We start from the raw sequence: 21,268 nt of genomic DNA, 5'->3' as shown, positions 1-21,268 counted from the left end.
TACCACTTGAAGATCCTATAGTACGAATTATCCCTTGAACATATTACTCGACAATGTTCGTAATGTATCATATATATAGTATAGTAATTACTGTACATTGTGTATTTATATTACTGGAATTCTTCTGCGCGATAATTTATCAACTAACTATATTGGTGACAAGTGACAAACCTCGAACGATCGTCTTATAATTTTTTCGTGGTACAACCCGAATGCGTCATTATCATTCATATTTATTAATTATCTTTTTTTTACATTTAAAATATTCTTACGCTAAAGCACATTAAAAGCTTTACCATGTATACCTATGATTAACAGGATAAACAATTTATACGTAGAAGCCTCGGCAAAATTATTCCATAACTCGTTTATATATTATGCATATAAATCGATGATGTTTCTAAATATTGTACTATATTTAAAAAGATCAGATGTTTAAGGGTTAACATCGGACAACCTAGTATCGCAAGAACAACCCCTGGACATCTGTTCAGAAATTCCCTCGTCCTTACGCATCTGCCGCTGTGACGTAATCTGACGTACACCAGGTAACGGGTCCCTTTTCGGTGACGTCACGAGGGAAGGGAGAGCACCCTTCGTCCCAAAACGATGCGAGCATCTCGGGAGCAAAGACTACCATAGACGTTCGAAACACCAAAACAGTCGATCTTCCGTGAAAACGATTACGGGCGATGGAAGACTCGGTTTCTTGTGGCGCTGATCGAGCAGCGGTCAGGATTTTTGCCGCTTTTAAATCGCGTGGATAAACGCCCGTTCGGGGCTGGCTGTTGCACGTCGAGAAGGCGACTACAAGAAAACCGGCAAGTGTTTGCACGTTCGAACGTTCGTACGAAGCGGAATGTCGTTCCGCGAAGAGACGATACGTCGAAGAAATCGTCCAGGGAGAAGAGGAATCGAACGATCACCGAACGTGACCGCTCGTGACGCCTACCGTAACTTATGCTAGAAAATCGAGGCCAGCAGGGGGGCAATAAGGATAACCGGGGAATTTGGTTTTTCTAGGCCGCGCGGAATTGAAGCGTTCCGTCCGAGCGTTTCGCTATTATTGCTAGCTATCTGCTTCGTGTCCAATTAACGCTAGAATATTATCGATCGGCATAATATAAGATTTATATATCGAAGAGGAATAGAAAAAATATGATAGACATGATAGCCTCTGGATTATTCATTTTTTAATCTCATTACGTAATTACGTGATTAATATTCCATACTCGTGTGAAACAAAATATTTCCCATTTCCAAGACGTTGAATTCCAATAGAGAATTCGTAAAGAAGATAGTTGCAACTGTACAATCTCATCCTGGCTACAAGGATATTCGCTGCGAAACGTATTTCCAGAAACTATTCACTTCATCGATTAGCCAATGTCGTATCATATGCAAGATATATATTTGAAATAAAGTAATTTCTACGAACATGATCAGCGTTTGGACTAATAATTTGAATGAACAATCCCGATATATTAGCAAGAAATTGATCGAATTTCTCAAGAAATTACGAATCGATCATTCGCCGTGATACGAATCGTTCGCTTGGATCCTCGTCGTCGATCTCTTTTAAAAATAGTGCGACGATAATTGAGCGAAGCTTTTGCTATCTCGCCTGACCTCGACTAAGACACTTGCCTACCTTCGAAGGTCCTTCGTGGTCGAACAGGCCACGCTTGAATAATGCAGGAACCGGAAAGTGAATATTGATAGCCGATGCGTTGTCTCGGCAAAGGACATAGCCAGGCAAACGCGAGCGAAGAATCGATATCGATGCGAAGATAAGAGCGTGCGCCCCACGTTTTCAACGCTGTTGAAAGCGGCTGAGAACGAAAAAGGGAACTTGAAAAAGGAGGATAGAAAAATTTGTTGTGGGCGTTTACGAGGATCATTTGTATTTTTTCGCGATATAAACCCAGGAGCTCGTTAATGCGCGTGCACACCGCAACATAATACGCCATAAGACACGCTAATAGTTGTTTCGTACCGACGACAACTTCGTGAAATAGGTCCTGTTTGCTGCCACGTACTTACACACGGAACACAGCTTGTCGAGCTGGTGTGTGCGACAAAGTCTCGGCTGCCCACGCGTTCAGGATGATTCACGCGACGCCTCTTCGACGAGCCGGCCAGGATAGCAAAAATTCGGGATTTCTTTTTTTGCCAGACTCGCTCTCGCAAATGAAAGACGCAGAAGCGCCGTGTAGACACCTTTTCATGTTGGATGGCTAATTAGAACGTAACATGGGTACAGACGTATTGTAGAACGTCTACAAGGTTTACATTCATCGTCCACCGAGTTCGATCAGCAAAGAATATTGCTACAACCGACTACGCTGTGGGCAGGGCAAACGACGTTCTGAAATATCATGAAAAATTGCTGAACGATTTTGTCAGGGTCTCGCAGGTACACGAAGTCTCGAAATCTCGTACAAAATCGCTGTACGATTTTTCTTATCGCGAATATTTCCAACAAATCCCTGGGTACCATGTACACACCTTCTCCGGTTGAATGGCTAATTAAAGTGTAATATAAAATACATATATAGAGTATAGATTCAGTGTCCACTGAATTCGATCGGTAAAAAATATTAACCAGCTACACAGTAGACAGGTTAATCAAGATATTGAAATATCGTGGAAAATTTGTCTAGGATTTTACTTATGGTGAACAATTTCCAACAAACCCTTGAGCTCTTTCATCTCTGGTCAAACAGCTAATTAAAATGAAACGCAAATAGACGCTTTTTGCAGAAAGTCTATAAGGTTTACATCCATCGCCCACTGAGTCCGATCGGCGAGAGATATTACGAACGAACGTATGTACATCGTAGAGGGGATCTGAAACAAGATCCTGAAATATCACTTTAAATCGATCCACGATTTTTCCAGCGACGTGTACTTATCGCAAATATTTCCAACGAACGATCGAGCCCCTACAAATCTCAATTAACTTCACGAATAAAATCACGATCCACGTTAATCACGGGCAACTCGATAAGCCTCGTATCCGGTTTAGATCGAACCTGGCCCCGTACGACTAAACGATTCTTCTCTTTACAACGAGCCTTCGCCTCCAATTAACTTATCTGCTTGGTCGAGCACACACTGGCACCTTGCTATCTTAATCCGCGCGATCATTTCGCGCCGTTTGACGATTGGTATTATTCAACTACGATATTTCCCTGGCAACGACGTTTCGCTAGAGATACTGCAGAGTCGATTCAACGAAAGCAAGCGTGTAACTCTCGTTGTAACGAGCTTGGTTAGCACGCCATAACGACGGAATAATGGAACCTCTTAGTAGAACAATGGTGTTGGCAACACGACGCGTATACCGCTGGTTAGACACCTCCGATCGTGGGTAAACAGATTTCTTTCTCATGCTTGCGTCCTTTCGCAAGGAGACACCGATGCGTGGCAGACGCACCATTGTGTCCGCCGCGTTGTCAACCACCCACGCGCGGGATGAGCTTTAAGAGCACGCTGTGCGAACAGACTGTTCCGCTTGTTAATTTCGTATCCCGCAGCTTCTATTCCAATCGTGTACAAATCGGAATTTTTTGCCATACTTGACGATCATTCTAGTTTCTTTACACAGGTTCCAGCGTGTAGATCTTTTAGATCTTTTTTTGTAGCTTTAAATCTGTTCTCGTTCATTTATACGAACTTTAAATATGGTCATTTTAGAATTCGTTTCGGTGTACCTGGCGATCGTTCTATTTCTTTTTTTGCTTCTTGTTATTATTCTCGAGTCAACGTCATTCGTTAGTTTTCTGCTTGTTTTTTGTGGAGTTTGAATGTCCCTTTTGGAATTCTTCCCGGGGAACTTGTCGATTAAGTTCTTTTTGCATTATTACTGTTGTTATACCGGTGTGAACATTTATGGCCATTTACAAGACTTTCATTTAGTTTCGTAAAGAACGTCCCTCTCGAGTACACAGTTGATCGAATGAAACGCATTAGATGCGAAATATAAATATTCTAACGATACGTAAAAACCATAGAAGAGACGATTCGAAATGGAACGAGCTAAAACTGATAGAGAAAAATATTTCCATCCATCAAGATCTAAATTTATGAAATAAATTGTAACGATCTATTTGAGCTTCCCCAAACTTCAAGAGATTTAATAAAAGAAGAAACGGTGAAATGAATCCAGTCCAGCTAACCGTTGGATTTCTGTTTCATAACTTCGACATTGAAAACCAGAATGTAATAATCACTAAAAAAGAAGAATTTGAAATAAAACGTTGCGCGAACTTGTTTGATTTCCTAGGCATACGAATGATGGTCTGCAAGGAATGTCAAAAAATGCAGGTGTTACTTCGAAGAATAATCATTTACGGGGCTAAAGTAAACGACAGATTTCCCAGCAGTGGTGCTCGCGCGCTAGGGTAAGAACGTGCTTGAAGGAACGAGGGTGTGCCAAGAAAAAAAGTCAGCCACCTCTGTCAGGCTTCGTTTGCGGCACGAATCTCTCGAAGCCGCTTACTTGCATTCCCACACGTGCTCGCCCTTCCGTAGAGAATATACTGGGGGTAGCGACATACCCCACGTGGGAGTGCATGCTTGAAAAATTCTTTCACAATACTCGTTCCCCCACGGAGCCCGGATCCAAGAAAGAAATATCATTGTCCTCCGCGTAACGCGTTCAGTTATGCATTGTTTGAACGCGAAAGCCTGAATTCCCATAAGAATCTCTAGGCATTCTAGGATTACGCCCGTACTTTTCGCATTCCCTGCGTAATACCTGAGCTAAACGTCTATTGTATCGAACACACTGTACTCGAGATTTTTACTTTCTTCGTAAGATTTTTATTCGTCTTATAAATAACATCTTCATTTATTCGTGTTAAATGTGTTCGTTTTGTAATACACCGGGTCTCGGATAAATATCGGGTCGTTCAATAAATTCTTTCTACAGTGTGTTTCACGAATGCAACACCATAAGCGATATATTATGAAGTCAAAGCTAGCCTAGAGAAGGTATTCGAGAGAAAATAATCGGTGAATAGCAAGTATTTTAGTTTTTATATATTAAAAAATTGTTAGCGATGCAAATATTTTATCGTCATACAAAATGGTTTGATTGAATAATAATATTAATAATGTCAATATATTATTTAATCGAAAATAATATTAATCTTGAAAGATTTGTTTCATCCACGAACTATTATAACGAGTAATATATTCCGTCTATTTTATATGCTTCTACGTAAGAAAGAAGGAAGAGAGAAACAGAAGAGAGGAGGAAAAGGATAAGGGAATCCAAATACAACAGATACTACAGGAACATAACGAAAGATGAGATGCCAAAGTACTTGGAAGGGAGGATGAGGTGGAAGGACAGGAAAATTATAGCCAGATTCGGGTGTGGAAACGAGACCAAAGCGAAGGAATACTGGAAAGAGGAGAGAGAAAAAAGGTGCGGATTACGTGAAAGGGAAGAAGAGGACCTGAGACATGTAATAGAAGAATGTGAAATAACGGGAGGACCAAGAAACGTGGAAAAAACACTGAATGAGACTGGAGAAGGACTAATGGATTTAAGAGCAATAATAGAGAAAAGAAGGGCAAGGGCAATACAAGACGGGGTGGAATGACAAGAGAAGGTAGCACAGCAAGGAGGCAAAAAGAAAACCAAAGTGGCAATAATGTGTAGTCATAAGTTGCAATAGTTTGTAGTCATTAGTTTTAGATGCTAGAGGTAAGAATATGCTAAGGAGTGCAATTATACATTAAATGTAAGAAACGTAAACTGAAAGTTCGTCCAAAGCCGAAAGGCACGGACAAAAATAAATAATAATATATGCTTCTACGTATTATGCGTTTCCTGTGCATTTTTCTCTCTTTCAATTTCTCGTAAATAAACTTGTCTATTTATGGCAAGTTTCAGTAAACATAGACGGAAGCCATGATCCGTTAAGTAAAACAGAAAGTTTGCTGATACAAGAGATGTCTAAAACCTTGAATATTCGTGAATCAACTATCCATTGACATTTAAAAGAAAAGAAAAGGAACAAAAATAAAATCAAAGTTGAAAGTATCCAAGTAACAAAATGGTATAATAAAAACGAGTAACAGGAACTTATTGGACGACGTAATATCGACCGGTGTATCTAATTTCTAAACGCTCTGCGTGAACATAGGGTGACAAGTTTTGGCGGGAAACTGCACCCTCGTGTACCTTGGCTCTTAATAGACCCGACACATCCGATCGTTGGCATTGTTCGGGGAAAAGCGATGACGCGTTGCAAGTGTGTAACGAGGAACGATGACGTAAATGGGTCTCCACCGGCTTTTTGGCGGGAAGAAATAAGGTGTCCCGGCTCGAGAGAGGAGCACGCCTGCGCAGCTTGCGAGATTCCCACACGAGGAGGCTGCATGCTTCGAAATCCCCTACGTCTTTCCTCGTTAATAACTCCCTCGACGACAATAGAACGACCGCTTCTCGTGTTCTTAGAGAGGGGGATGCTGACTGGAAGGATATTGCCAGTTGCCACCTGGAGGCACCGTGCGCTTCAACGTGGGAGCCCCACGCCTATGCCACCCCAAACAAAAACCAACGATTCCTCTCTTGCTAACTAAACTCTCCTTTGCCTCGGAATTTGCGTTAAATGTCAGGTTGAAGAAACTCGAATTAAAATTCTTCGTTACTGAATGCCTCGACTCGCCTGCACGAAAAATCTAATACAATGACTGCAAGAAGTATTCGCACATACCGATCAAGCGTTCTTTTCATTTCATTCTTATAGTTATCAAATTTTTCTGCTAATATGAAAGTAAGCACTGTTAAATGATACAACATTTAATACACTTGTAGCTAATCTATTAACACAAAAATGGCTATAGCAAGTACAATGCAAGTGCAAATACTCTTTATAGACGCTGTATTACTAGTAGAATAGTAAGTCAGACATAATAAGTTATTGGTATTAATAAATTCCTATTTGATGTAAAATAGAAAAAATTGTAAAATGGGACGTCTGTAACCTACACTGTAATGTAATTTGCTAATTCGCTGATATTATCAGTTAGAAAATTATTGTAGCAGAAGGGTCTAATTGTAAATTGTCAATTTGTCATCCTTCTCACGATAAGTGTTGGTATCTAGAAGAAGATATTGAGACACGTTTCATTGCCAAACTAAAGTACGTCGATGACTTTGTCCTCTGCCACGCAATTATAAAGACAAGTCAGGGAAATTTTCATTATTAGAAATATCACATCCTCCATTCGTTTCGTATAACATTCCACGAGATGAAAAGAGCGAACGTGAAACCAACTGCCTACCACATACTTACGTATATGTAACTCCGATATGTCAACTCCGGTCGACCAATATAGCTCCAAGGACTTGGTAATAAATGAATCGCGAATAGATTTGTAAGAAGAAAATCTGAGTACAGGAATGGATATGAGCTCGAAATCCGTGAATTTCGTGTGTCGTCGAGCGATAAATCCGAGGTCACGAGGTTCTGACTCATCCCGATCCTTATCGATCCTGTCGACTCTCTCGTTGCACAGGGAAAGGTATCCGAGACAGGTAACCCTCGGGTGCCCGGAGATAAGTCACTGCATGTCTAAGCGTCGGACGATTATCAACCTCGTCGATCGTGCTTGATTATCTGCAATTCAAAATGCCACGAAGACGACGACAACGCCGGCGAACCGGGTACATCCGCCTTTATGCGGGAGTCCCGGTGAGTGATGCAGCCGGTGCGCTAGCTCTCCTGTTGCCAATCGAGCGGTGTTACGACATCCTGACCAACTCTGTATCCATTTCGGACCGTAACGGATTTCGTTTTGAGTTCATCATTCCCCTTTCGTCGTCTTCGTCGTGATCCAGTTATAACGGGACCATTATAACGTTTGCATTTGTACCGTGTGATATCCGTGCCACTTTGCCAAGATTATTTTTCACCATGTTAAACAACGACTACCGAGTAACGAACACGAGATCAAAACAGGCTCCGTTCCTAAATAGAATCCATTCTTGAGTAACCTAGTGCCGCAACGACCTCTCCGGCGTCTTTTATAAGTAGGAACAATTACAACTTTCGAAGGTTGACAGCTTACAATTCGCATTGTTCGCGAAGAACAGCGACAATATTGCAACTTAATTAAAATACGCGACTGAGACAGGGTGCAACAGCGGAGCCACCGAGGGCGGTCGTGGGAACGCCAGAGGGTTAATGCGTAGAAGGGATTTTCGAAAAAGGATATCGAGAAACTTTTTTTTTTCCTCTCCACTCTGTGCGTTCTCGCAACACAGGACACGTAGCAACAGTGTGCGGTGAATGCCTCAGGGTCGTAGGAACCCTTTCTCGACGTCCGCGGCGACCCTTTCGAGACGTGGACGTTCTCTAATTTGCATTTGCAGGGTACAATCGGCCGCTCTTTTCTCGCACGTGTTTTCTTCTTCGCGTCGTCCTCGTCCTCGTCCTCGTCCTCTTCCTCCTCCTCCTTCTCTCTGTTGGGCCGACGAGTAAACGACGAGTAATCGTGACGTCACGTCACCGCCACTGGAAGCAAACCACCCCACAGCGTGGAACAGCTGCTCGCGATTTCTCACGCGCCCAAAAGCCATCGCGAGACAATTGAACTTGATTCCGGTTCGCCCGGGGTGGTGGCTCCTTCAAAGCGTATACGTGAGACGAGAAGGAGGAGAGGGAGAGAGCGAAGGTCCACCCATATGGGCACCTTCCTTCTACATCGTGGAACCGGTCCCTCTTGCTTCCGGAAAAATCGATAGACAGGTGGAGCAGATGTAATCGAAATGTCACCCCTCGCGGGGAGAACGCTGCTAATGCTTCTTCTAGATGGAAGACTTTATTGTCGCGAATTACCATCCGAACGATCTTCTCGACGGCCGGTCATCTGTTCGTCCCGTGATTTTCCCTGAGAAACGCGCAAGTACACGAGGGGTGGTCGAAATTTCTCGGATGCGGTTCATCGTTTCTCCATCATATCCATCCAAATTGTGGTGTTTATAAGTTGACACGTTGCAATGGTAGAAGGCGCGCTGGTTAAACGCACGTTAAACAGATTTGTTTTAATCCTTGCAAATGTATATATAATGTATTTTTCAAAATAATTAATTTTTATAATTTATTTTTACTACGTCTATGACGAGCTAACTCGTCCCTCCCGGTTAACAGGTTGAAAGACAGTTTATAAAATATTTACTTAGCCTTATGAGACGAATCACAGTAGCTCTGTTGCGCCTGCAGATTAAACAAATGTTCGTGTCCTTAATGAGCGGCGCTTCGACTCTATCACGATATATCAGCGTATTCCAACGAAGATACTATACTGTATTACGATCGTCTTCCTGGCACCGTTATCGTTCTCAGAAACACTTTCATCTATCTAAACTATAAAATTGCGTAACTCGGATCGAAGCTCAGATACGCAATGGGTTTCACGAAATTCAGCAAAAGAATTCAAAGCCCGTGCAGTTTGAACTATTCCATAAATGTATCGCGGCGATCTGTATGTTATTCGCGAGGTCAACCCGATTTCTGGCGGAAACATCGTCGAATATTCCGTCACGATTCTTTTTTGTAGGCTACGCGTATAGAAAGCGTTCCTCTTCGATCCAGGATCTCTGGATCCTGATCAAGGTGGGCCGACGGTTTTGGCCAGCGTTTATCGATACCGAACTATCTCCAGACGATTCGGCGATTCGGTCTCATATTCAGAGCAGAGGTCCTTGCATCCTGATCCCGCTGTTTGGTCTGGCTAGATAGTCCTGAGGTAATATGCATTCGCCGGCCAACCGAATGAATTATGCAGAATCCAAACAGACTCGATCCGCAGTCTCTCTTTATGCATCGATCTCTCTTTCTTCTCTTCTTTTTTATTTCTCTTCTACCAACACACGCTGCGTGTCGCACGCTCCTGCTGACCTAGAACCTAAAATCTAGGAGTCGGATTCTAGGAAGCTGGAGTCGTTCCGCGGACCAAATACATTTTTCGAATATTTTTCAACGTCAGATTTACACTTGTTCACCCTCGGTCACTGCACTTTATGTTATTTTATCGTATAGTTAACTGGCTAATTGTAACTTTATCGTATCTGCGTGTTATAATATCATACAACAAAACATATACTATGGTTCGTACATCGCAGTACATTTATTATAGTGGGTAGGTATAAATGGACGTAATTGCGAAATGAACTCGATGCTTATTGATTGCTTCTTCTTCTATTACTAAGGAAAACTAAATTTAAATTATACTATAGTTCGAAGATTTTATTATAGACTTGTTTTATTAAAGTTTATGTTCAAAATTAGCAAGTGTTCGATGGCTTATGGATGAAAATGTATATGCCATTTGCGTTATCTATATTGTGGGTTATTTAAAACCTCCCTCGGCAAAATCTCTAATACCATTCAGTGTATCTTGAATATGATTTCTGTCGCCAGCAGTACCAGAAATTCTCCACTCGATAATCTAGATTCAGAATCGTTGAAAGCCAAACAGAATGAGAGATATGGTTACGGTGTATTCAGACCAATAAGAGTTTCTGCAGCAACGATATAAAAGCGTGATTGATTATCGCATTAGCGAGTCGTGTTTCACGTGGTAAAAATCGGTGGACCGAATCTGGCGGAAAATGACCGGCGACACACACACGATTCGATCAAGAGCAATTAACTTTGTTGTGGTCGGGCGACAAGTCGCAGATAACTGTCTCTTTCTCTAACCTTTTTCTTCTCTTTTTTTTTTTTTTTCACGTGGCCGGCAACACGAGCATGTTGCTATGCGAATCTAGGTCCCATCCAAGAGTAGAAACTGCACTGAACAGGCTCGCGTATCGAAATTCATTTATTCGGCCGCGCCGATCGGCGCAGTCCGATTTCCGCAAACGATGCTAATGCCGAAGCATAGCAATTCGTCCGTTTGCAATTGCCTCCCACTCCACCTTTCTACGTCCAACATCGTTTCTAGGAATATTTGCGTACACGATATGACGATAGAGTTCCTGGATTGATGCTAAAGTTCGTTCTACTTGTCTTAAAACGTACACTTTTCAAATTACGAGTTGCACCTGAGACGCTTGTGTTACGGGTAAATGGGTTAATTTCGCAAAAGGAAAAGAAACGCGTAGACGCTAAAATTCCAAAGCATCGCAAAGCTTCTGCTCGCAAGGGCATTATAGCGCAATAGTTTTTAACTAAGAAGGGATTATACTGATTGGCTACGTTTCTTATTCGATAAAATTTATCCTTCCCGGAGTCTATGCTTTACCCATAACAAAAGACTATCGTGAAAGGAGAAATTTTGCAAGACGTTAGGCACGTTCAGGAAAATGCAACGCACGTTTTAAACGGCGTGCCGTACGAATGGTTCGAAAGAAGTTTTCATGGTTTATATGAAATATTTGTTACGCATAAAATAATATAACTTGTTATTTGATGTATTTACATATATGTTTGTGTATTATCGCAGTCGGAGCATTTCGTTGTCGCACAATGTGTATCCGTTCGAATACAGGTTGAACTTTATTTCCTACAATTTCACGCAGTTATACCTCGCTGTCGATAAAAACGAACACAAAATAATTCAAGAAACCGTTCATTTTCTAACGACTTTTCTCGCGAATAGTGTCCAGTTGTCAACATACCACCTCATTTTAACAGCATTTAAGAAGTGCTATCACGAGGTAAATCGATTCAACCGATACCGGTTTGCAACAAATTACAAAAATGAAAAACCGTGATATTCGATTTACACCTGTAGCAAAAATTCTTTCAAGCTTATACGATACGCGTAATGTTTTGCGGATATCGTTGGCAATAAATTAATACAAACGTATACCGTTTAATACATCGGCAGCCTATTTCTTTTTTTAATTCTTCTGTTTTTTACCTGGAAACCCCTTCGCCCTTGCAGCCTGTGGCTCACATAAGTTTCCCATAAACGTGTTGCATCGAAATCTCTCTGTCACGAGGCTCGCAGAACATAATAAGCGACACGTACGAGTATCCACGGTGATCGATCGATCTTGATCACAGCCCCTCTCGTGTATACGCATAACGTGACGAGAGAAGGCGCGCAACTGCAATATCTGTGCATACTTAATCGCTACGTGACCGTAGCGGATTATTGCAACGCGAAAAACGGTTAATTACTGGTGGTGTGGCGACACGCGAAACGCAATAAATGTGGCAAGTATTGGTAGCTATGTTACTCGTCGTGATAATTATTTATCGAGCAACGGTACCAAGCGCTCGTTCCCCGACGATAAATTGCATTTGCCACGATGTTATCCAATGGCTAAAAACTCAAATAATCTCACCGGAGATTTCGTTCTTTAAATAAACACCTTCGACCAAAAAATTAAGGCTTCTGTTTGATTACACCTGGTTGTTGCAGTTACGTGCAGGCATGTTCGCTATTAATCACCCTGTTCGTTTTTCGTGAATTTCAAGGCACGAGACTTTGCCGCTTGACGTTCTAACTTTGAAAGTACAACAAAATTGAAAGTGACACTGTGTCGTGGAATTTTTGCAGCGACGATTTGACTGTGACCCAGACGAATAATAGTCAGACGGTCAAGGACCTACTTTGACTGGAAGATCGAGTAGACGCGTATCGAACTCGCTACCAATTCGTTCATGAACCACCAAAATATTTGACGCGAGAAATCTAACGTCGTTGATCCCTATCTTTGTCGGTGACGGTCGATAGTCGTGTAAGTTTCTCCGTTTATCTCATTTTATCTTATAACATTTCTCAATTGAAAATTGTAACTCTTTACTTTTCTGTAAATTCATTCAACGAACTAACTTAACGCGACGACTGTGCGATTAGAAAATTAGAAATTTTACTGTTTTACGTAAGCTACAATTAGATATAAATAGCTCTTAAAACTTCAACTGCATAACAGTACACTAACTTATTAACTTACTAACACGCTAAAGATTATTAACAGCGAGCATGGTTTAGTAAGAAAGCTATGCTTTTAGAGACTTTAGAAGCTTTGAAATCAAGTATAACTTACAAAATTGAATACGTATATTTTCCTAATTTTTCCAAAATTTTCTATCTTTAGACGTCGAAGAACCCATTAAGCATCCTCTTCTTATGGAATTAAGACACGAATTTTGATTAATAACCGATCGTCGAATAAAATGAATTTCGCTCGTCTTTCACGGGATCGTGAGAAAAGATAGTTTCTAGATAGACGTTATTAACGGGAAGATTGATTAATTTGTTCAAAAGTGTGGGAGTAAGGTTGGTTCCGATCCCATGGACACTCGAACTGTCACGCCGAACGCAGCCGCTAATGAAACGTCCAATTGTCGCGATGCTGATTAATCGTCGGTCTATCGTTCGGGTGAGATCTCACTTTAATTTAATTGCCATCATCGAGCATACTGAAGGAGGGACGCTGCTTCTTGTTCTCTCCTGTTCCTTCTTCTGACCCAGAGTAGAGAACTCCGCGTCTCCCTTGACGCGGTGGTTAATTAACTGAAGAGCCAGCAAATGAATGAGAAATAAACTTTCTACCATGACGAAGGATTGCTTGTGAACGTTTCGATACTCGTCGGTTGATTTAACGCTACGCAGTACCACGAAGCGCAGTCGAAATAATTGTTATTTAATTCGTGTGAAAATAGAGAGGAGTGGATGGTAAACGATGTAAGCGAAGATTTCCAACAGAAGTAAAAATATACGTTTCTGTTAATTTAGCATTTGGGTCATTTAGCACCTGAACGTTACAGATTTTCAATATTACCACCCTTGCAGTAAAAAGTGTATCGAATTAATTAAATTTATTCTAATTGGCATTTACGGTTATAGCTCTATGTTGCAACGAACGTAGAAACTGAAATAAATTATTCTACCAGTTATATCTGTTTCTACTATATCCCACATTTATGTTTTCCCACTAAAAGGACCGTTCTTCATCTTTTCCGGCATTCACGCATCGTTTACCATATCAACTCTTGAATTACGCCACGCTGCCTCACAACTCTCCGCGAAACTATGAATATTTGTCTCAAAACAGAGTTTACGAAAGACTCGTCAAACATAAACACAAACCAAGCGAGAAAAGGCTTATCCTACTTTTCAAATCGTCCATTGAATCCCATTCGTCCATAACAATTTAAGCAGACACGAGCACGCAAAAAAAGAGAGAGAGAGAGAGAAAGAGAGATGTTTTAAAGGGGAGAAAAGGAGACTTTTACCTCCGACGCATTCGCGGAATACGGTACACGGCGGCGCCATAGAACATATAGAAACTGTTAAGCCAGAGAAAAGCAAAAGGGAAACGCTCAGTCGAGGCGAACTTCTCTCCTCTATTCACAATTTGCAGACGGGTGAAACGTCTCCGGCTGAGTGACACCGGCCGTATAGAGGTTCGTTTGTTTATATCGGCCAAATTATATTAATATTCTAGGTCCGTAGAACACATCTAGCTGCTGCGACGATTCTATGGATTTCACGCGTGCCTGCCATTGCAACGCGCGCAATGCGCACACGGCCTATCGTTCCGTTTCCTTCTCTTCTGTTTCACGCTGGCCTGGCCATTACCATTGCAACAGGAAGATTACACAGTGTCGTTGGTCGCGGCCCGGCAACGCGACAGCGACGCAAGATGAATGCTCCACGCTTTCGCGAACGTGCTCCTTGGGCGGGACGCGTGTTTCTACGCGGCTCTGCGAGACCCGTGTATCCGTGATGAATGCTCGATGTTAACCGAAACAATAATTCAGTTAAGACTACCGCTACGCTAGTCTCGCCTCGATGAAAGAGGGAGAGAGAGAGAGAGAGAGAGAGAGAGTTGTTGTTGGTACCATTCCATATTGCGTTCAGCCTGGTTTCCTTACTGTTTCATCGGTGTAATGGATTCTAGCTGGTGATGGCAACAAGTTCGACACTCACTGGATTACGAATCCAAGTCAATTCTCGTAGAATAGTTTCGTCTTATTGGCATTTGGGTATTGGGATACTTGGTTTTCTGTATAGTACAACTCCGTTTGTATGAACCTGTCAGGAGATGAACAGTTTGCGGTGCTGAGAAGCGGAATCAGAGTCGACCAATTCGATGGAAGTTTTATCTCGCAATGTAAAAGCTCGTGGTTAAAAAAGAAATGACTCGACTGACAGATTGAAAGAACTGAAACCTATTTCGTCCGAGTTTGAATCTGCTTGAAACTGCTTCTTTCGGATACTGGCGTTAATTCCGACGATCACAACAATTTATACGTTCTCTCCTGTCACGGTCGTTGACCAGCCGGTGAGACGAAACTCTCGAAATCCGCGACGAGACCGCACCTCGTGGATTTGGGTCAGTTGAACGATATGCGAGTAGAAACGAGAGTCATTATAACAGCACATCGGTTTTCGACCGGTTGTCGATCGGTTTTCTACCTTTTCTACGCAACACGAAATGATAACCGAGGTAGAAAGGTGGCGCCATGAGAGCTTGAAAAACCGGACGCGTGCTTCGAGGACATGGCGTCGAAGGAACACGGCGTCCTTTCGACGTTTCATCCGCGTAACCTTAACTCTGGTTCTCGCTGGAGAGAACGACGATGGTGTAGGAGATGAGGGTCTCTCAGCAAGTATAATTATTAGTCACGCTGTGGCCGGAGAATATATACCTGGCCGCGGACTGGCTGAGACCTACGTAGATTCCATGTTATTTTCGCTAATTACATTCATTATCGGATTTAAAGTTAGTAGACCCTTAGTTAGACGTGTTTCGAACGTCTTGTTGGTCTAACCCAACAACCAATCGGACTGTCTTGCCAACCTAAACTTTGTATTAATTATAACAAATTGCAATCATTATTCCACGTTCAAGCTTTGTATTTTTATTTGATCTTAGCTTAAGGGTTCTGTCTATTTAATTCATTCGCGTACTCTCCGGACTCAACGGAAGATTAAGATAGACGGTAAGAAAATATAACGAGTTCAAACGCGTGGTCGATCGAGCGTACTTAGATTAAGATAGATACCTAGCACGATAAATATACCGCACGCTAATTAAAGCGATATAATGAAAACAAACAGATAAATGCAATTATATTTTATCTCGATAAAAGTCGACATTGATCGTATGGAGAGTATCTGGGCATCATGAATAATTGCAAAAATAGAAAATCTAAAACTCGTAGTCATAGTTTTAAGGGCGTCGGGAAGATTATCGTCTGTGAAAACAGTCAAAGGAAGTTCGATTGGAAACAATTTTATTGTCTTGCTTTCTTGGTAGTTTCATACCAGAGCGGCATATTGTCGCGAAGAAGCAAATCGAAACTCTTTTTTGCCCGAATCGACAATCGTATTTACGAGATTCGCGTAGTTTTATCATGGGCAAGCGTTACGCCCACGCACGATAACGCAAGCGTCGAGCGTATCGCGGGACAAAAATATTCCACTGGCCGAAAATCGAAGCTTTCGTCGTTGACTGACAGATACAGAGACAAAACGGGAGGAAATCGTTCGAATCGTGTGTCTGGGTCGTTCCGGGTCATCGGCTCGATGCAAAATATTTGCGAAAGCAACGCGAGTCTACGCTAAATCTCAACCGATCCGATGTGCTCTTTTTCCTTTTCCTTCCTATCAATGAAATTTTTTAAGCACAATCGTATCTATAAGAAACAACACTGTCGATTACGTATATCGATCATCATTGATGTCCGTGACGATGTCACATCGATGGAAATAGAACTACGATGATAATAACAATTCGCAAGAAAACGATGTATCGTAAGGAAGATCGGCGATCTTGATCTTTCCAGACATTTTAGCGAAACTTTCCACGGTCGATGTAAGGAGGATTGATTAGATTTCAGCCAATTACCGCTGTTTCTGTCGGGAGAAATGTTTTCGCAGTGGGTGGCTGACAGAGACAAACAAGCATCGTGACGAAAGCGATGCACCGTGCTGATTCGATGAATTATTATCGGAGAAATAACAGAATGCTTGGGTTACGAGTTGTTTATGATGTATTTCAGTTACGTTTAGAGCAGCGTTTCATAATGTGACTTTCCAGAAGGAAATTCATTTAACTGCAACAGATTCATCGAGTCTAACAGTGATTCTAATGCATGACACGTTGCATCGTTTTAAGAACGAACAAGAAGTGATACGATCGAAATGAGAATACACGTATATTTTTCGAATACAAAAGCGATACGAGTTTCGAGAGAAACGACGAAAAAATCGTTTCTTCTGTTCCGATATCGACGTGTGCTACTACCGACGAGGGAATGGCGCGATCAATGAACAACGTCTGAGACGCCCACACCGAAAGTTACGCAAACAACGATAATCCCTCCATATCGGTATTTATTTATAGATCGGTCGGCTGGCTGGGTTAAACAATTCCTTTGATCGGCTTGCACCGGGTTTTTCACGCCGAACAAAGAAACGCGTTCGAGTTCACGTGGAAACGGAATCTCCGTGTTCGACGCGTTAACCTCTTTCCTCTTACGAAACTCGTCGATCGTTTATCCCGCTTCGAAGCGTGAGTTTCATTCGCTAACACGTTTCTAAAATAAGCAAAGCGCACGGATCGAATCGATATCGCGAATTCTCTCACGAACAACCGGACCTGGAAGAGCCCTTACACGGAATTCGACAACTCGTCAAGCGATCATCGCGTGCCGATCGCGTGCTGTGTTTCGTGAAACGGCTACTCGATCCGACCACTCAATTACCACCTGCAATATACGTTTGATTAACATATTATATTTACTGTGGTATAATTAATCGGATCGGGTCCGACGATGGCGGCGATTTCACGTCAGAACGAAGGCAAGAGAGGGACAAGCGAACAAGAATGAAACATTCGCACGAGACGTAAGCTGGATTCGTTCAAGGAAATCGGCCCGCTACGAAGGCTACGAAGATCCTAATTATTATCGAAGGACCGTTGCGTGGGTTTCACTTGCAGACGATGTATCGTCTTCGGTGAAGCTCGATAAATCCGTGCTCGGCTGCTATCAATACATTAATTAAAACATCGGTGCACGGGTGCGGCTGACAGCGCGCTCACGCCCAGCCTCGATCACCCGAACATAAGAGTTCTTATTTTCATCCCTCGTGCTCCACCGATCTTATTTTTTCTCGTCGCAACCAATTTTTGTTTTCCCCCCGAACGAATTCTTCCTTCCACCGTTCGCTCGCATTCCACCACGACTTCTCGCTTTCTACCCGGCCTCGTGTACGATGATCACGCGCGTCTTCCGCGTGAATTAATCACGCAACTCTGTCGCTTCTTCGCCGTGACTCTGCACTGTCCATCTCTGTCTTTACTCGGAGATACGTCTCAAAACCTGCAAACTCTGAATTACGTCGTTAAGTTCGGATTAAAAGCTGCTGAACCGACGATCGTTTAATCGAAGAAATTCTGTTACAAGGGTTGCACCAAGTCTGTTCGACGTGTGTACGCAGATAAACCCAAGAGCTGGCAGTCGAACCAAAAGCAAAGGAACGCTAACGCAGAACTAATTAAGATATCCGGTGTACGTGTCGGGACACGTACCGCTGCACCGTGTCATAAATTCTTCGATACGGACGGAACGGTCTTCCACATCCTCCGAGGCTCGAGTACGTGATCAAAAGTGACTAGAGATTCCTAGCCGCGAGCCTGTGCCGCCACGATGCAACAACCGTGCGCGTACGTAGTCCCGGCTCGGCGATGCAACCAGTTGCATCCAGTTGGAGTAGCGAGTCAATCGTACGAGCCGCGCGACGCTTCTTCGTGCAACGTGGCGCGATGCGTCCCTCGCGTTTTCGAATAGGGGTGGCGGAACTGCTGGCGAGACACGCGAAAGGGGGAGAAAAAGGTGTAGCAGTGGAGAGAGAGGGCGAGAGAACGAAAACAGGGGCTCGTCTTTGGTCTCCTCTGTTCGAATACCTCTTTCAAGGGAGGAGTCCTCGTCGGTGACGTCGATGAGGAAGCGGAGGAGGAGGAGAAGAAGAAAAGGGGAGGAGAGGAATCACGTCGTGGCGTGGGAATCAGAAGGGAGAGACCGCCTCGCCACCCCTCTTTTTGGATCCCTTCAGGGGGCGAGTTTTGCAACCTTCGAGACGCAGTTGCTTACCGTGGTAATCGCCGTTGCTACTGCGTAGTCGTTCGCTGCGTGGGCTACCAGTGATGTGCTTGGCTTTATGATGCTCGCGAATTCGTAGATGCCATCTACGATCGGAGACTGTAACTTTCACGATTCGCGAAACGTGATTTCTTTGGTTCGAAAGTACGGGATTATCCTTTCGGACGATCTTCCGGTGATCTGAGATTTTGTGAAGGAAACGGTGAATAGGGGATGTTTCAACTCGGGCTGTTTCTCATATGACACGTCGGTGTGATCGTTCGTAAGGTTTGAAAGTTTGTTGAATTTACAACGGATATTAGTGAACGATCAGTGATTTTGTGAATTTTAGCAATGGTGTTAGAATGGTGGAGTTGACGTACTTCGCGGCGAGTCAAGAAAAAAGGCTCAAAGTGGTGAGTAAACATCTTCGCCCTATTTACTATCGAATCGTAGCCTCAGCATGAAATTCGCTCCCTTCTATCGCGAGACCTTAACCTAACTACGTAACCTAAACGTACCCTCTTAAACCCTTAAACTTAAACATCTCAAATCAGTCTGCCAAATAGTCCGCCTATACTCGCGTCTCATCGATTCGTCATTGGAAGTGACCGTTCTAGTCACAAGACTGGAAACGGGACGAAAAACCGAGCGAGCGCCTGAAGAAAAACGAGAACGGCGACACGGTCGTTCCAGTGGCCGGGGCAGAAAAGCGCGCGCGGGGAAGACGGTACCCCGCGTGAACCATTCGGAGTAGGGGAAAGAGGAACGAGGGGAGGTGATCCCCTCTTCCGATGACCCTCTCTCTCCCCCACCACCGGCTCGTGTCGCGTGTCCTACCTCCCACTCCTCCTACCACACGTACCGTACACCGACGCGAATCAGCGAAACACACACAGGCGCGCGTGCAAAGGAACGGAGAGAGTCGGTGTGCATCTGCGAGAGCAGCGGTTGCAGTTGGTGCGTGGTGTTGGCGTGCTTGGAGAGGGACAAGGACGTGTGGCCGGGGTAAGAGAGAAGGAGAAAAAAAAAGGGGGAGGGTACTGTAGGTGGGTTAAGGGTGGAGGGGTGAAGGAGGAGAAGGTGGTGTGGAGAGGAGAGTGAGAGCACAGCGGCAGAGGGTACACACCGGTGGCAAAGGGGAGGGGGAGAAGAAGGAACATCGTACGTGTTCCGAGGTGCATGCACGCACTCGTGTGTTGGCGGCCACACACGTGTGGCGCACAGAGAGAGACACACACGCGGCAGAAGAGAGGACGAGAAGAAGAGACGAAGGAGAGAGAGGTGACTCTCCTCGGGGCCTTTAGTTGCCGACTGTCCGCTACTACGCGCGGTGTTACGCCATCCTCATCGTTGTCCTTCTCTGTCTATCCTCGCTGCCTCCTCCTGTCGTCCTTTTCCGTTCTCTCTCCGCGTGTCTCTCTCACCTGTTGCCGCGCGTTTCTTTTAATCCGTGATTTTCGCCGCCCCGCGCCGAACCAAGAAATCTCGTCGATCATCTCGCTACTCTCCGATGTTCTTTTCATCGGCAGGATATCGGGGGTTGACTTTCTCTCGAACACCAGGTCGCCTCGTACAAGCTACACCCGGTGAGTAATACGGGAGACGGTGGATCGAGAAGAAGAATCTTCTTGTACGGAGGACCGAATCCGCGAGAAGGGTGATAAAGTGATGGAATATTTATATCGTGAGACTGTATCGGAAAGATAGGTGCTCGAGTAAGAGACTAATTGAAAGGAACGATGTAGATTAACGTAGAGGGATCGGAAGGTCGTGGTGTATTGACAACAGTAACGACACAAGTTCGAATCGTTGCTCGAAAGCGTCGGTGTTACGTAGCGTATTGTAATCAATCGAATTCCGGGAACTTGTCTACTCGTTAGCTCATATAACTCGTGACACGGTGACCGACAATATTATGAGGACATTAACGAAGGTAATGAAGAAAAGTGTGGATACTTGGAATTACGAATAGGCAGTTAGTTAGGAAGGTGGTGCTCGATCGAGGAGGATCGTCTGTGCGTAAAAGACAAAAACACCGTCATGACATTCAACCTGCTTTGCGTTTAGTCATTTATCGATTCAGGAAATCAAGAATTAAAATAACTTAGATCGAAGAATTCCGCGAATTCATGCGTCCGCGCGCGTACATTTTTACATAACCACGATCGCCGACATAAAATTATTTAAAT

General features: G+C 43.5%; 1 protein-coding gene and 1 long non-coding RNA gene across 2 annotated transcripts in view; one reads left to right on the top strand and one right to left on the bottom strand.

Annotated features, from left to right (window-relative positions):
* LOC122568981 overlaps positions 1–21,268 on the bottom strand; it is a 140,679-nt gene that overhangs the window by 105,886 nt on the left and 13,525 nt on the right. The gene's annotated exons all lie outside the window — the stretch shown is intronic.
* Positions 17,081–21,268, top strand: part of LOC122568978 (E3 SUMO-protein ligase EGR2) — a 234,639-nt gene continuing 230,451 nt past the window's right edge. Inside the window, exon 1 of the mRNA XM_043729389.1 lies at positions 17,081–19,492. Within this exon, the coding sequence (XP_043585324.1) occupies positions 19,442–19,492 (51 nt within the window). The 5' untranslated portion in view covers positions 17,081–19,441. The remainder of the gene's footprint in view (positions 19,493–21,268) is intronic.

The sequence above is a fragment of the Bombus pyrosoma genome, linkage group LG7 (assembly GCF_014825855.1).
Source record: "Bombus pyrosoma isolate SC7728 linkage group LG7, ASM1482585v1, whole genome shotgun sequence".
In the NCBI taxonomy this organism is placed as follows: Eukaryota; Metazoa; Arthropoda; class Insecta; order Hymenoptera; family Apidae; genus Bombus; species Bombus pyrosoma.
Note: the sequence above shows the minus strand (reverse complement) of the source record. Positions and strands in the feature narration are given on the sequence as shown.